Source organism: Micropterus dolomieu, linkage group LG09 (genome assembly GCF_021292245.1).
Source record: "Micropterus dolomieu isolate WLL.071019.BEF.003 ecotype Adirondacks linkage group LG09, ASM2129224v1, whole genome shotgun sequence".
Taxonomy (NCBI): domain Eukaryota; kingdom Metazoa; phylum Chordata; class Actinopteri; order Centrarchiformes; family Centrarchidae; genus Micropterus; species Micropterus dolomieu.
The window spans coordinates 21,350,461-21,367,844 of NC_060158.1; the positions used below are offsets into that span (position 1 = coordinate 21,350,461).

At 40.5% G+C, this 17,384-nt stretch overlaps 1 protein-coding gene across 4 annotated transcripts in view; it reads right to left on the reverse strand.

Annotated features, from left to right (window-relative positions):
• Positions 1 to 17,384, reverse strand: part of csmd2 (CUB and Sushi multiple domains 2) — a 253,342-nt gene that overhangs the window by 50,400 nt on the left and 185,558 nt on the right. For all 4 annotated transcript variants that reach the window (XR_006826279.1, XM_046058105.1, XM_046058104.1 and 1 more), the window contains 8 exons: positions 13,651 to 13,720; positions 10,342 to 10,458; positions 9,984 to 10,193; positions 7,792 to 7,980; positions 4,472 to 4,649; positions 2,423 to 2,568; positions 2,241 to 2,321; positions 1,454 to 1,567 (listed from right to left, as the gene is read on the reverse strand). Coding sequence is in view for 3 of the 4 variants with exons in the window: in XM_046058105.1 (XP_045914061.1) it covers positions 1,454 to 1,567; positions 2,241 to 2,321; positions 2,423 to 2,568; positions 4,472 to 4,649; positions 7,792 to 7,980; positions 9,984 to 10,193; positions 10,342 to 10,458; positions 13,651 to 13,720 (1,105 nt within the window). In the remaining variant the exon portion in view is untranslated. The remainder of the gene's footprint in view (positions 1 to 1,453; positions 1,568 to 2,240; positions 2,322 to 2,422; positions 2,569 to 4,471; positions 4,650 to 7,791; positions 7,981 to 9,983; positions 10,194 to 10,341; positions 10,459 to 13,650; positions 13,721 to 17,384) is intronic.

Below are 17,384 nucleotides of genomic sequence, written 5' to 3' on the forward strand. Positions count from 1 at the left end.
TTGGTCCAGTACTGAGCGAGCAGGATTCAGACAGCAGCAGCAAGACAGGGCTGCAATGTATCCTTGCAGGTAATTGCGCCTGTCAAAGCACGTCCACTAAAGTGCTTTTTTCCCTCCACTGACAGGCTCAGATTGTTAGTGTCTGACAACATTATGGAAATAATCCCTACAGAGATAGACCTTTTTTAAAGAGTAAGATTATTTTTGTTTAACTAGAAATGTAGTTATATCACTCTCGTCAAAGCCACCAGACTCTCAAAAACAGCAGTATTACCTCTCTACCGCTGCCTTTGTTGGTTAGTTTGTGTTCTCATTCATAGCATTCGTTTCAAATTCGTTTTTGACCGTGATCACCAGCCAATCAGGAATGGCGTAATGAGATAAATGCTTCTGAGGAATACGCAGGGAGGTGCATCCCATAGTAAGACATCTCACTCATGCTACTCTGAGAACCGGGGTTACGCAAGTAACCTAAAGTTATTGCGTGACTTTGGTGTTTTTAACCCTTTAAAACATCAAAGTCTTGTACTTATATAGCACCTTTCTAGCCTTCCCAAACACTTTTACACTACATCCCATTCGCCCTATTCATAAACTAATGGCAGAGGGTAAAGTGCCTCTTCCACAAGAAACAGAAATTAACAGGAGTTTGGGGTTCAGCATCTTGCTCAAGGATACTTCAACATGCTGACTGGGGGCTGGGGAACAAACCAACCTTCTAATTAATAGATGACGCTTTACCTTCTATTCTCTGTTTCCTGCAGCCCTGTTTCACTGCTGAACACTGCAGTGCACTCGTGAAATACTGGACCAATTTCAGAAAATGTTACATAGACGCAAAACATGTGAAAAAAAAGGATCTACCCTATATACCATATATGTAACTATGACTTTCTGCTATTTATTTTTTTGATGAAATAATTTTCCTTGAAAAAGTTGGAGCTCTGGAGAACAAGTTGAAGATACTGGGGAATTCTGACATTTGAGTTAGATTTAGTTGCCAGACAGCAATAGTTTAAATGAAACTGTGAGATCTATACTCCATTGATTTCTAGGAAGATAATATCTAAGATAATTAGAAAAGATAAAGCAGGAGGAGAAAAAAAGTATACTAAATGTAGCTAGGAGGGAAAGCGGTATCAAGATGAGAAAAGGGAGAGCTTATGACAGGTTTATCACAGGTTTGATCCCTGATCAGGCAGGATAAATTTGGGCGGGGAAAGTGAAAAAGCTGTGGTTGCCCCTCCCTCCTTATCACCACACAGGTGCCCTTGAGCAAGACCCCCCCCCCCCAACCATGTGGAGCTGCTCAGCTCAGACTGGGCTTGAATTTGGGCAGCTTTCAGTTGTGAATGTATAACTGTGTGAGTGTGAACAGGGGCTTCGTAAAAAAAAACAGCATGCAATTCCCTGGATACGCTTACAAGTTTTCTAGACCTAGGCAGTCACTCACCATCACATGAGGGTGGAGGTCCCTCAAACTCCAAGTGTGTCCCTAACCGGCAGGTCAGGATGCTGTTTCCACTTAACTGGTAGCCTGGAAGACATCGGTAGCGCACAATATCACCTGAACAGAGAGAGATAGAGGAGGGGGAGGTACAGTCAATGACAGATCAGAGATTGTAGCAACAATCCATATGATTGATACAAATCAAAATGTTTTAATATACCAATCAGTGCTCCTTAGCCAGGATACTGATATAACAATGAGGTAATCAAGATGTATTGTGTTTCTCTGTGAAAGAAAAAGTGGAAAAAAGTACCATAATAAATCCCCAATGGGGATCCTATAGATGAAACACTATGTCAGTGTTGCTGCCTTTGTGTCTCTGAATAATAACGAATCAAGGAGGTATGCAAATATACAGATAAGGAGAATTAATCTCCATTGTCTTCTACAGGGGAAAATGAGAGCACCTGCCTCAAATCCCTTTGGCTTTCTGATTATTTTGTCATGATCATTAATTTATACTCCTGCCTCAAAACTCCCTGGGTTGTGCCACACCATCACCTTATAGGGTGTGTAGTCAATATCACAGTCAGTCAACCTGGGGCGATGTAAATTGTCAAGGACAGAAGGTGAACCGGCAGTGAGATTAACGCTTCACTAAAATGCTACAATAAAACATGTCAGGATGGGACCGAAATCTAGTATAAAAATATCAGCAGTGTCTAGTTAGCTCTAATTGTTTGTCTATACATGAATGAATAAGCCTTTTTGTGACAGCATTTCAACCTACCAATTTTAAACTCTTTGCTTGCCATCAGGATCTCTGCATTGGGAATGATGGGAGGTGGCAGGCAAAACTGCAGCCTGTAAGCTTTATTGAGAGCATAAAAGACATGAAAGGAGTCAAACACAGAATTATGTGTGAAATATTTGGTAGAAATAAGGATCAAGTAGGGAGAGTAATTTACATACCTTGGTAGCTGATACGGAACAGTCCACCCTTCTCTGTGTTACTACGGAAACGTATCAGCACCTGATTAGATGTGCTACTAGGCGGGTCATTGGGCTCTCCGTCAGTGAACACTCCAAGTTTTCTGGCTGTCTCCTGTGGGCCATCCCTAAAGGGAAGAAAATAGGTCACAGGTCAAATATAACAATACCTTGAAGTAAATTGATGTCAATTAGCCCTGACCATTTTCTGTCAGCAGCCTCTGCTCAAATGCTCACTCCCTCTCTAACCATAATGCACCTCAAGGCCCTATGGCGCATATCTGTGAGAAAACCAAACAAAGCCACATGCCAGATTATTGTCAAGCAGCTTCCAGCAGCAGAGAATAACCAAGCTGCTCTCACTTCATCATACCCAAAGCAATTACTCTGTGCTGCTGTGGGTGATTATGTTGAAATAAGGTAAAAATTACAGATAAGCATAGAATGACAGGTCTGGATTGCGCTGTTCCTGCTAACTGCCATCAAATGGGAGTGTCTCTGGAAGCTGTGGCCCAGCCTTGGCAGTCCCCTGGCGTGGGCACGGCCGATTAAGCCAACTCCCAGATTCCTGCCACAACCATTCAGCTTAAAAACCATCTGTCTTTGGCTGTCAGACTGGGCATGGGAGATTACAAGCAGCTCTGGAAACGGCTGGCTAGGGACTGCTGCCTGACAGCACTCTGGCCAAGCCACCATTACGGGGCCCATTTCCTTGGCTCAGTAGTTCAGTGGAGAGATACACAGCGGTGGTAACTGGAAACTGGGGAACATGATAGTCCCCATTTTGGCTCTGCATGAGCTTGTTGGGAAAGATCAATACAATGAGGGCCATTTACAGAAGAGCAACAACACGATAGAATGTGGACATTTTGGCTTACTTTAGCTATGTCAACTTTGTGACATAAACTCTGCATGGACTAAAAAATCTTCACACAATTTTTTATAAGCGGCCCAATCCGTAAAACTTAGATGTCACCCCACACCATGTGGACCTTTCATGTGGTCGTCAAGTTGCCAGGTTGGCTGGCAGTCAGATCTCCGGTCTCACTGAGAGCTGGGACCTTTGGAGTTTGTCTCAGGGAGAGGGGATCAACTGGGACTGGCAACCATCATGCATGCAAAATCCTGTCTTTGGTCGCACATATGGCAGGACCAGCAGTGCATCATGGAGGTGATGAAAGGAAGGTTTACCCCTCGATACTCAGTCAGGCAAAAAGATAAACGTCCTGACACAAGCATTAACACACGCACAAAAAAACCAGACACATTTCCACCAGCCAAAGCTTACTCTCTCTCACACACACACACACACACACACACACACACACACACACACTTGAAGAGGTGGGAACATATACCATATACTGCTCTGATTTGTTGTGGCTGGTTGCCTTAATTACATGGTAGTGTTTGGTACTTTGGAATATATATTATAAAAATGTATAATCATCATGTTTCATTTTGCAGTTTCTGCTTTTAATACCTACAAGAATAACTCACAATGTTATAATCATTTACATTTGTATTGGTTTCCATGTGCTTGAACATGCATTCAGAAGGAGAAAAAAGAGGGAGGGTTGTGATGATTTTAAATGACTAATGTAGTCTATGTCACAGCGAGAGGGCAAGCAAGGAGGGAATGGTGGACATGAAAAGAGAGGAGGTGGCAGGGAAATTAGAGAGGAGCTAATTGGATGCTGAATCAGTTTTGTCAAGCACCAAAGCAGAGGATATAGGAAAAGGCTGGAGGCGTGAAAAGTTGAAAAGTAGAAATAAGTGACAAGGAGTTTAAAGAGGGAGGAATGAAAGAGAAGGCATAATGGAGGTTGATGTTTCAAAGACACGTGAAGTATAGAGTTCAACATTTTGTTGAGATGTTCTTGAGATTTTGGTTTGGGTATTACTAGAAAACTGGTTAGAATATAATTTCAGTTTACCCACAAACCAAAATGAACATTATCTGAAATGTTAAGATAGAAAATATACATAGTATTTCATTAAAGGATATTATACTATACAGTTATTTCTTACCAGACGGTAATGAAGTCATGAGGCCCATGAACCTGAAGCAGGGTGAAGTTGAGCTTGATGCCGAAGCCAGGAGCAACGGTGATCAGCCAGGAACAGTCAGCTGAGCTAGGGTACTCCTCTGGGTAACCTGGGGAGAAGATGGTCCCATTGTCTGATGTGATGTTCCAACCACAAGGCACTGAGGGAGGGAAGGGGAAGGGAAAAAGAGAGGCAGAGTATATATATATCAGTGGGCCAGGAATCCAACAGGGTAGATGCATAATTCAACTGCAATGGGAGGAAAGAGGGGATTTTTCATCGCCCTCTTCTTCTGCTTCCCTTCTCAGTGTCTCTCTCCTTCACTCTTCGTCTAGTGCCCAGGCACTTGTCTGAGCTAAAGATTAGCCAGTAAAGCCTGTTAGCAAGTGGGGACTTGGATGGAGTGTTTTGCTAAGATAACGCCTCAACCCTTTTCCATTGGGGGTGAAGAGACAGAGTGCGGATATGAGGCGAGGGGTTAGTGTGGACATTGCTTCTGAGGTGTGTGTATATGTACAGTATGTGTATGAGAAGTGGATATGCACATGTGTGTGTGTTTGAGTGACAGTAAAGGTTAAAAGCATGTCTATGTCAGAACTGACATTGCTAGAACCTTGATAGAAGTCCACATGTGCCTGATATCCTGAGGTTAAAAAAAATCCCACACAGCCTGACAGATATAGTAACACTCACTCACACACATACAAACTCCCATGCGCCTGGCCTCAAATCTGCATGCATAGAAATTGTAACTATTTCAAGCATTCCTCAGGAACTCAGGAGGTTCTAACCAACTTAATGATTACCAAGCTCAACATTCCCACTGGCACCCTTAGAAAAACCCCATAGTCACTGTGGTGGAGCACAGAAAATCAGGAAGGAGTGGTAATCGCAGTTGTGCAGGCATCTCAAGCAACCCAGACAGGGTATTCCGCTTAACGGCACACCCTTGGATGTGCCTATGGGTACGATCAACCCCAAAGCAGAGATTGCATGTTTCATCCCTCTGTTTCTCTCAGGTGATGCTGTGTGTTCACGTTATAGAGCTGCCTGCTTTAGCCTTGTGGTTGATTGGTCCCTCTGCTGCTGGCTCACCTGTTAAATGAGCTATCGATCAGGCTGATTGATTAAACCCTGGACACTCTATGGAGCTTCACCTCTGGCTGACGCCATCAAGTAGCAAGCTACTTAAACCGTATATGTAAAAGAGAGTGTATTTGCTTGAAGGGTTAGGTGGAACAGAAAACTTGAAACAATGTTGCAATTGTTTTTTAAATACAAAAAAACTAAACAGTAAAAGCACACTATGCTATATAGAAATATAGTAAATTGAAAAGAGATAATGAAGAAGGAGGAGATAAGAACGTGAAGGTTAGGTCCAAAGAGAAGTGTAAACAAACAACAAAGAAAAGGTACATGGCAAAGCATTTTATATACAAAACGTGATGTGCCAAGACAAGCAGGTAGGTGGAAGCAAGGTAACAAAAATCAATGTACTTATGCCCCTCAGAGAAAATCTATGTAAATACTATAGTGAGATTCCGAAGAGCAGGTGGTACTGAGCTACACTGGGTCAAACATCATTTGCTGCCACATAATTATGGTTATGTATTAGGAGATCAATACATTTACTTTGCTAACAAAAGCAGCAATGTATGTTTTTGTAAGGAGTCAAGGGGCAGTGTGCAAGTGTATTTTTTGGTTACAATGAAATTGATGAATATTGATGATGCATAATGTATGATTCCAGTGAATAAATAGTGATGAAGTGATTAATGACGGATTATCATAGATGCATTGCCTAAACAGGAACAAATGTTCTTGATTACTATGTAAAGATGAATTCTTATAGAGAAGCTACACAAAATGCGGTGCTTTTGATTTCTCCCGGCATTTTTAAGTGCAAAGCCTCTCTTTGAGCTGTAGGTGAATACTGTGATAGTCATTGTTTACTCATTGTGTTGTCCCAGTCACTGTGTGTGTGGAATCTGGACTCACCCAAATTATTCTTAAATTATCGCTAAAAAACTGTTTTAAGGTCACAATAACGTCTCACCTGTTCGCTGTACTACCAACTGTGAAATATGGTTACAACCTTGTTATTTTGTCTGCCCTAAATGGCTTTGTCACTGTGAATGGAAACTGGGTACCAACCGAGTGACTAATCAAAAAAATTGAAACAAAAAAAAAAGTGATAAAATGTGCTGTGTGAATTCAGGTATATTTATCCTATTAAGAACGACGTCTCGCTAATCACTTCATCTCCTGCTGTATCACTTCCTTGCACCAGGTCATAGCATTAAAGCCAATTCAATTACATTCACAGTCAGAAGCATCAGGCTACCTTCTCTTGTTCATTTTAGAAGGCAAATACACAGCACAACACATTTTAATGGGAGCGCAAAAACAGACACACACACACACACACACACACACACACACGAAAATATTACTGAATATTTATATTTTAAATGCTGTATATTATCACTGCATATTGCATTAGTTCAGGGAGGTGCTATATTGAAATTACATTATCTAATTATTTATTATCTAAATAAACTGAAACTACACAGGCACATGGTACAATGCAGAATACTATATACTATGAATAATATTATGCATGTCCCTTCACACACCAACCCATATGCATGAAAGCACATAAAATACAACACTCAGATAATATTCTTTTATCTTCCAACTTGTGAATATTGAAAAGACCTATACAAAAGAAAATCGCTGTGAGAGAATAAACTCTGTCTCTTGTTCCCTCTGTCTTTTCACCCTGTTGCTCCTTCTCTCACTCACTTTATCTGCCTGCACGCCCATTCAAAGTTCCAGTGTCATGGCCATCACCTCACTCTGTAATTTTGCCTGCCTTATTGAATAATCGACAGCCAGAGCGTGAGAATTTGGGTCAAGGACGAGGCAAAAGAGAAAGCTCCCATTATTTTTCTTTTCAATTTAGCGTCTCTTTTATTCATCTTTTATTTGTCTCCATTCCTCTTTAGCACAGTATTGATTTTCATTGAATAATACTTTGCTTCATTAATGGGGGGTGATTATTCAGTTTAATTGCATTATTCATAATAGATAATGATTATCTCCATAGCCGCACTTCCGAATAATCATGTAATAGCTCATTACGTTCTAAACAGGAAGTTATCGTGTTATTACTTTGGTTCTACGTTCATGCAGCAGAATAGTCGCCACTTGTTCTAAAGATTATTGTGTGTTCAGGTGAAAAAATGTGTTCAATGTGCCTATTTTTTGGTTATTGATAAGGCATATCTTGCATCTCTTACCTTCGCAGCGAGGAAAAGGGTGATCCCAATTGCGCGTGGTGCCATGCTCGCAGGTGAGGATGGAATGTCCCATCAGCTGGTACCCAGGCAGACACTCAAAGGAAATAGACTGGCCCACATTGTAGCCAGCACCCACCACTACTCCGTAGCGGAAAGGCTCTGGATCTGGGCACTCCTGTAGCTCATAAGCTGAGGGAGAGAACATCACGTACATTAGTTTTTCTAAAGTTAGATATTTTTATTCAGACATACATTGTCACATAGTATTATGGCAGTCACATAATTTCTCCACACAACATAGAAAAATTAGAACATAATGTGATATTAAAACACTATCTAAACTTGTCTGTGCTCATGGCAACAAAGTAGTCCAGGGGAGTTATTGCTTGTGTCTATTAGTTTAACAGTAACTGTGGCCACCTATAGACCCCGTGACTGTTTAAGATTCTTTGTTTCTGCCTGAAGTTAGCAATCAATTCACTCAACCTCAACATGTGAATACTCCATACAGAGCAATATAGCGGAGCATCCTCTATATTTATTTTCCAGCTTTAATTCACCTTCCTCATCTTTCTGTTGTTCTTCGTTCTTGTGCTCAACCTCCCACACAATCCTCCTTTTATTCGTCCCTCAGACAGGAGTTTTCAGGGGGAAAAAAATACCAGGGGTGGGTTCGACTTGTTGCCGGAGGAGTACGATGCAGTCATCAGAGGTGGTGTGGGTAAATCACCTTTACTTTTCCCCCCTCAGTTACAAAAGCAGGCAGTGAGCCTTGAAGAGCCAGGATATAAATATGAGTAAAGAAATTGATTTCTATGGATCACAGCTTCACTTTGTAGGGGATAACTCATGCAAATACTGCAAAAGGGGGGGGGGGGGGTATTTGCAAATATAATGCTTGATTTATATGCTAATGTACACATAATTATGTAAATGCACAATGCTACCTTTCGATTTGCCGGCTCGTTTGTTGAATCACAAAATACAAACTTTGTGTGCCTGTTGCATTAGCAGACAAGGGTAATTTATTCCTTGCAGCCATGTGGATATGCAGTGAATCCTTTTACTGGCACATGATGGTGAAAAAATCTTTTAAGTGATCAACAGTTTTATTTACAGAGATTTATAGATCAGAGGAATTTACTAGCTCTGTGAGCTGATTAGTTTGACACTGTCAGTTGTAGGGCTAATTCAGTAATGTTATGGCTTTATATGCATACACCTCACAGTAAAGTGACACTAATGGTACGTAAGTGAACATGGAGAAAAAAAGGATACACTCCCAGAGATGATTATTTATCATTCTGTAGGACATAATTCATCTTGACTTTCATTCTTATAGTGATTGTGTCAGTTCAGGGAAATATGCTTTAAATAAACATGTAAAAAAAAGAAAAAAAAAAAACTTCCAATAAATGTTTTTAAAGTGATTGAATGAATCCAAAATTGTAACCCTAACCCTGGGTCGTCAGTGCGCATGTGTAGGCGTAGCGTGTATGTGTGTAGTGGCAGGAGGAAAATTTGCTGAAGAGACGGAGCCACAGCTTCACCAATGTTGTGCCAAGTTGTCCGCACCTCGCGGGACTTTCAGGTAATTTATCACCGTTGATGAACCACACAAAGAATATTATATCATTTTTAAACAGCCGCTACTTGAAATAGACCCGTGAGGAACCGCGACGTGTATGCAGTTATCGGCAGCACAGCAAAAACTCTGCAGAAGACCGGTGAATGGCAGGCGCGAGAGAGAGAGAGAGAGAGAGAGAGAGAGAGAGAGAGTGAGAAAATGGTCAACAATAAGCCTCAGTTTAGCTTCGGCTCATTCAGTCTACTATAGGCAGGATTTGACCATTCTGATTCGACTATGTAAATCCTTAGTCGGGGACACTGAACCACATTTCGGTGACAGCAAAGATGGTTTGAAGCAGCCAACAAGCTCACTGAAGTCACAGTGAAGTAATTACTAGTTTGATCAAGCTTTGGAGAATAAAGTAACTCACAATACTGATACTGGCTCGTCTCTGCAATTAGCAAAATGTGGTCTTGGTGATTATGCTCATTATATGAGCATATTAACCAATTCTATTTCTGTTTGAGGGAATCCTAAGGCTGATCATCATTTTATGCTCCAGTCGTCTGCATCTTTTACTAAGAGTACACTTTCTTACACATGATCCTGTTCAGTCACTTACCCTGGTACTCGAATCTGAAACCCGGTTTGTTCTGTGAATGGTCACTATGGAAATATACTGTGGTCTCGTGGGAAGTGGTGAGAAGGGAAGAGGGAATATCTTGGCCACTGAATCGGCCAATCACTGCACTTGTATCAAGGGGCCCATTGCGTATCTCAAGGAAATCATGGTTGGCCTCAGTGGAGAAGTTAAGGAACTGCATGTGGGCACCTAGGGGAGCATGAAGCAAGACAAAATGTTGAAAAATATGCAAATGTAGTCATTCCACAGTCCGAGCCTACAAGTTACATAATTAAAGGTTCTTGAGTGTGGAAATGCCAAAGTGTGGCACGCTGTAAGAACCTCTCATGGGGCTCACCGTAACCAACTGGCAGGTAGATTCTCCAGGTGCAGTCGCTGTTGCTAGGGTAATTGCCAGGGAAACCAGGACTGAGAATCATGCCCTCCATCTCCTCCCGGATCCCACCACATTGAGCTGGCAGAGGGCAGACAGAACATTTCATTAGTATCTGCAAACACGTTAAAATAACATCACAAATATGGTTCAACACAGTTCTTTGTTTAGTGGGAGAGGGAGTCTTACACAACAACTATAGTGCTAACAGAAAATACTTGATGACTTAGAAATTACTAAAGAAATAGTGTAGCATAGAGTGAGTTTAGTTTTTTAAAGCATAGCAGAGGTGAAACATTCAGTCATTTTAAACCTAAATTCCAAAGCCTGTAAGGCTATAATATAATATTTACTATAGTTTAGGTGGGTTCACATTGCTAGAAGGCATACACGCTAAACCTTTCATCACACATGTCACCTTTTTCAATTAAATCAATGTTGTTACAATGTTTTTATTAGCAATGATAAAAATACTGTTAAAGAATGAACAGAATTCTATTTCAATCAAATGGGACAATTCATCTCACTATTAAGGAACTCTGGAGCTCTTTTCTTTCAATGTGAGATATAGAGGTGCCATTAGCATTGGGTATCGTTTAAAATTTTACAATATCAGTACCAAAACCAGTACCCTTAAAGTGATACTGATACCAATTGAGTACTTCATTCGATACCCCTCATATAATGTCACCTGTTGAAGCCATAGTAGTTCACTGGTAGGTTATTATTATTTTTATTGTTATTATGGACAAGCAAGGTGATCTATTTTTTTTCTTGTTTCAAAAAATTGTTACATAAAAAATATTGGGAAATTGTGTCAGATCGCTCCTCATCCTAATTAGGTCATCCTCACTGGTAGTATTATCCTATAAGGGGAAAGACTACAGCTTGAGAGTTTTTTATATTTGAATGAGAGAGGAGTGAAATAGTTTAGTGACTAAATAAGTTGTGGAAAACGAATTTCAGGTATTTTTTTGATACGTGTGTTGAAAGTAAACAACGGAAAATTATTTTATAAACTTTCAATCAATAAACTGAATTGAAAGATCTCCGCGAGTGCTTTTTCCTTTATGGTGAGTCACAAACCTCCCCCAAAAACAAGTAGGCTATAAAAACGATAAAGGAGTCTGTTTAAACAAGTCACAAAGGCTACGTTCAGACTGCAGGCTGCTTAATGCTCAATTTTGATTTTTTCCCCAGATCCGATTTTTTTTTTTGTTTGACAGTTCACATTATAGTTTAAACGTGGCCCATATCAGACTCCAGCTTGAACTGTCCGTGGCCTGAAAGTGACCCGCATGCGACCCGTATCTCTGAAGAGAGCTTCCGGTCCAGTGGATTTTAGGTATAAGAAAGGGAATTTGAGAGCAGATGATAGCGAGGTAGGGAAGAAAGAAATGTTTAATAATGGCTTTTTGTGGAGCTTTTTTGTTCAGTGCGGCTCCCTCTGCAGCAGAACAGCTGCTCTACAGTGACGTCAAAGTCGCATCAAATGCTGTGTCCAGTGTCCAGGTCGCATTTAAAAAGATCCGATCTGTATCGGATTTATCACATATGGAAGTGGCCCAAATCCGAACAGGAAAAGATCAGATTCCATGTTCCTTGGCCTGTTCACACTGTCAAAATCAGATTCGAGTCACATATGGGCAAAAAAAAATCGGATTTGGGTCACATTGGCCTGCAGTCTGAACGTAGCCTTAACTACACTAAAGAAGCAAGAGGAAAAGAGAGGCTGCATGTTCAGCTGATCAAACCAACTACACCTGAAGCAGCCACAGCTGCAGCCAGAGGCTCTGTGAGTAAAATCATCGTGTGAGTATGATCGCTGCTGCGCCACAGAAGCGTTTGATGTGATGGAACACAGCGATCATCAGTGACAGGTGATGTGAATGGCAAATAAAAATATATAGAGAAGTGTTAAATGATACCAGGAGATGAAAGCCAAGCTTGTGGTGATAAACTTGCAACAGTAATGAACATGCCTTAGACCTCAGCCGAAGGTGAGGGGGTTGTTAAAATCCTCGCATGGACTCTTTTCTTTTCTTATACAGTCTATGGTGCAGGCACATGAGGGGAAAAAAGGCGTGCTCTTCTCTTTCTTTTGGTGTGTTGTTTGCGTGTTTGGCTGCAAGCAAAACCTTACAAATAGTAATTTGCTGCGATCTGGTTACAAAAAATATCGACTGAAGTACTGGTTTGATTGGAGATGTTTTGATTCTGCTCAATAATGGGCTGTTTTGGCCAATACCATAAAGGTATCCAGTAGTGATAACTTTCCCTAGGTGCCATATATGCGATATATTTGTTGCTCTTCATCCTTCTCCTTTGATCATAAAGCACTGACGGATAAATGTTCATTGACTGAAATTGAGGACTGACACTCAAAAGAGCTACGAAAAAGGTATGGAAATACAAGCAATTATGGGATCAAGAAAGATGAAAAGAGCCTGACACCAAAATTAGAAAGATCAAAGGATGCTGAAAACAATGGTAAAAGAATCAGCTGACTCAAGGAGAAAAAGAAAGACAAAAGGTACTGCAAGGAACAAAGCAAACAATAAATGGGACAAACAGCCGACATAAGTCAGAGGAGGAAGAAATCAGACAGGGAAAATCAGGCTGCTGTACCATTGTGTTTCTGTAAGGAACAAGTGAGGGGTTAAATGTTATCAAGCAGCAGCACGAAAAGCCCGAGGTAATCAGGAAACTGCTGATGCCTGTGAACACGATGAATCTTCCCTCAATTTCAACCAATCACAGTCTGAGATGGAACTAATTAGGCAATAGTAGCTTGTTCCAATAAGTGGAACCCATTTGTCAAGGCACTCTCACAGGCAGGAAGACTCGAGGTGCAAAATGGGGAAGGAACCTAATGCAGTTTCATTCAGTGTGTGCGCTCAGACTTATAGGTAGACCTATCAAACTCATTTTAAAAGGTGCAAAAGCTCTTATAAACTCATACAGAAACACAAATTAGTGAAATATAATCTTTGTTTTTTACGCATGTCTCCTATTTTCATTTTATAATGGATTCAAGAGCTAGGTTATGTCTGTCATATAACGTGTTTTTGTGTGCGAGTTGTGAAGCAGTGAAGTGTATCTTTGTCACCTATAGTATGTAGTGAAGGTTAATCTGTTGCACTTCTTTACATTAGGACCTTGGGTCTGAGATGCAAGGTAAAGGCTCTTCAAAGTAAACACTTTGAAAAATGTAGAAATGAAACAGAGGGAGGGTAGCAAATGAAGGAAAGCTAGGAAGGAAGCTATTTTTACCTATGCAGAGAGGAGGTGGGTAGTTCCATCGTCTGACGGTTCCAGGCATACAGGTGATATGCGAGTTCCCCTGCAAGGAGCATCCATGCACCGAAGTGTGAACACACAGACAAAAGTGCAACAAAGAACAGGAGATGAATTAATATGTTATCCCCACTGTCACTCATCTGTTGTTCCAATTATTTGAACCTGCTGCCTGTCTCCACATGACTTCATGTGGAGACTAAATGACTAAATCCATCTGAAGTGACAGAGAACAACAGAGAGGGAGAATCATAGGCATATTAAGGAACATTTACTGTCACACTGCCAAAATAAGCTATAGAGCATTTTTTGGAAAGTACTGCAGTTGAGTTTCAAAGCTAACTCACCATAATGACTATAAAGAAAGCCGATGTTAGAACCTAATGGACTGACTCAGCTGACCTTTTCTGCAAATGTGTCTCTAGTCATAGTCAGAGAAAGCCTTGGACTGTTATAATGTACTCTTTCATATGTCTCACTGGTTAAGGACTGCTACTGCAATGGTTGATAATGACTTCAGACATTGTCAAGCTTAACCTCTTCACCCTACTTACACCTGCAGCAAGAACTCAGGTCAGATGCACCAGTCTATAATCACAGCATTTCTAGTAGATAAGAGTAGGAAACAATAGGGTACTTGTGTATACAAGAAGGTTGGCAGCCCATACATATGGTGCAATGTAATGCAAAGTAACGGAGAGGCTGGATATCTGTGTTTGAACAGTGTGACTGATGTAATTTAACATAAAAATGTGATTCCATTCTTCAGTACTGACTATAATTTTAGTGACTTCATATAGGTTCATTCAGGTAATTCACCTCGATAATGCCTCTACTGCAAATGATCTTAGGAAAGCAATATTCTGGCCATTTACATGACTGCAAGTTAGTGGCAAAAGACAATGACAATGTTATTATTATCCAGAAGAAATGATGCATAGAAATTGGCTTTAAGTAAAATAACCGGAGCTCTTTGATGGAGCTCAGGATGTTTACATGTAATTATTCTGATTATCCAGAAAGAAACATAATTGAAATAATTGCCCCAAACCTTTTGCTTAAAACCGGCTTCTTGTCCATCAGCTTCACCAAAAGTCTTGGCTATTTGACTAATGTCTATTATCAGTGACAGTGTTGGAGCCCTAGGCGAGAAATTATATATTGCCCCCCCCCCCATCCCATCTGCCCAACTCTAAACTAGGGCTGAAACGATTCATCGATTAAATCGATTAATTTGATTCCTAATCCATCCATATTAATCCATATAACTATATAGCACACTGTTTCGCATGGACATTTATTACTGTTGCACATCGAGCTTACGCTGTGTGAACACGATGTGATTATGATGACACTGTGTGCAAAGTGGAGGAAGAGAGAGAAAACAGTGAGGGACGAAGAAGAAAGTGTCCAAAGTATGGGATTATTTCAAACTAAAAGAAAACAACAACTCTGTAATGTTACAGTCTGTCCAGCTTAAAACGAAACTTATGTCGCCTAACATTACCACAACAGCACGACAGCATCTGATCAGAAAGCACCCGGTGTTATGCCAGCATATCACAGACAAGGTAACAGCAACTTTAGCATTTAACTGAAATCCTGATTGATTGTTGAGTTGAAGGCTAGCTAAAGTAAGCCGCAGTCCTCAGCTGTAAATGTACACACGTGCATTTGTTGTTCTCCTGGTTGGGCCGTGAGTTTGAGTTGTAACGTCACAGTAATGAGTTAACTGGGTGTCGGGGAGCTGCAACTTAGTATAACTTGTATAGCACTCGGGTGATGTTTGTGTTGGTAAGCAGTTGTCTGGTTGTTGGTCTGTTGATGTTGTTGGTCTGATGGGGAGCAATAGTACTTCTTATACGATGCAGAAGCTTCCAGTACTAAAATCATCGTTAGCTGCAGACCTACGCTAAACCATAACTAACATTACCCACCACAATGTGTATAATATTCTGCATTCAAACTTATGAAAAGCCAAGTCAATAATCATGGCCAATAATAAGTGTCATCAGCCTATGCCATCCTCCTGACATCATAGTCTGTATGGTGAGACCAAACCGCACCTGGTATTTGGGGATGTTCCTCCAGAAACAATGTATTAAACAGAGATTGTTTTCCTTAATTCTGGTGAATTTATGGGGTATATTTTTTGGTAGAAATGAAATAGCATAAGTTTTATTTGAACACCGGAGGGGACATTTATTAAGTGGGGGATCTGGGGGGACCTCCCCTTGAAAATTTTGAGCATTAAATATACTTCATTTCCTGCATTCTGGTGAACCTTTGTGCACTAATTTCTGCCTTTTCTGCATCAATTTATGGTGGAAATGTTTTTATTTACATAAACATTAAATTCATGCCACAGGTGAAAATTCAAACTATAAAAAAAATAATAGAATACAGTGCAGAAAGGCTCTCTGGCATTCTTTAGGTATTGCCTTTCAACATGTCTCTTCTGTAGATCAACTTTTCTCATTTAATAAAATCCCTGCTGAGTCAGCACACATGATTTAGTCCTCCCTCCTCTTTTGTGTTTGGTGTAATAACCTCTATAAATGTGCATGTGGCACCTTTTCACCTCAATGATAAATGAATTCCTTTGAATAATTATTGTTATAATTTTTGTTATAAACCCCTAATAGCTCCTGTTTCAACAAGTTTTCTGCACATTCAGAATCTCTCCCGCATATTTGTGTTCTCTGACATGTACAGAAATAATCGCACTACAACACCATCATCATTTAATTAGAATTCATAATATTTTTGCTTTGTCCCCTGACGGTCAGACGGTCTTACAGACACAGAACTAGATGAGACAAGCAGGTGAAAAAACTACAGGAACAAATGAAACTAACTGAAACATTTGTGATCAGGCAGAAATCTCACCACAAATCCACACAAATGTAAACTTCAGCACCCCTGACAAAGTGCAGCTCACAGTCCCAGACTGGGCAAGTTTGCTGCTCACTTATTTTTATATTGCAAAACCAGCAGCTGAGTTACCACTCTGTCACAATCTGGATGCTAGTCAGATTGTTACAGAGTGGCCGGCCCTGTCTATTCCTATTTAAAAAATGCAAAGCAAAACCAGTAAAAAAGAAGGGACCGACATGAACCAAACTTGGATGGACTTTCAGATATAATTTCTGTGAACTCTTGCTTCAGTGTGTTCCACAGATGTCACCGTCTGCCTCTTGAAGCCCAGGTGACTACAATGGAAGCACTGAAGGATGTGAAGAACAGAGTCAGGCTGGGAGGCAGTTTATTGCACCACATCCTAATAAATTACAGGCAGCAGATGGATCATACCCATCCATATATCTATCCTGCCTTTTGACTATACGTATTTGGGCAACTTAAGGGGAAAATTGTCAAGCATCGTAGCGTCCAGAGTGGTTGACAGAGATGAATCATAACAATCTTCCCTTAATCTATAAATCCACATAAATATTTTTGCAGAACACTGAGCTCAGCACATACATACTTTGCATGCAAAAGGGTATACATCCCCTGACTGGTGTCTGTTACTGCTTAAGTCAGAGCACTCCACATATTATTGCAAATACGTTTACATCGATTTAATCATATTAACATAATAAGAGCATACAGATCACCACTGTAAATAAACTTCTAAAATGAACTAAACGTCTGGCTATATGATCCACTCCATGCAGTCAGCACCGGCTTCGTTCTGATATTTTGCTTTG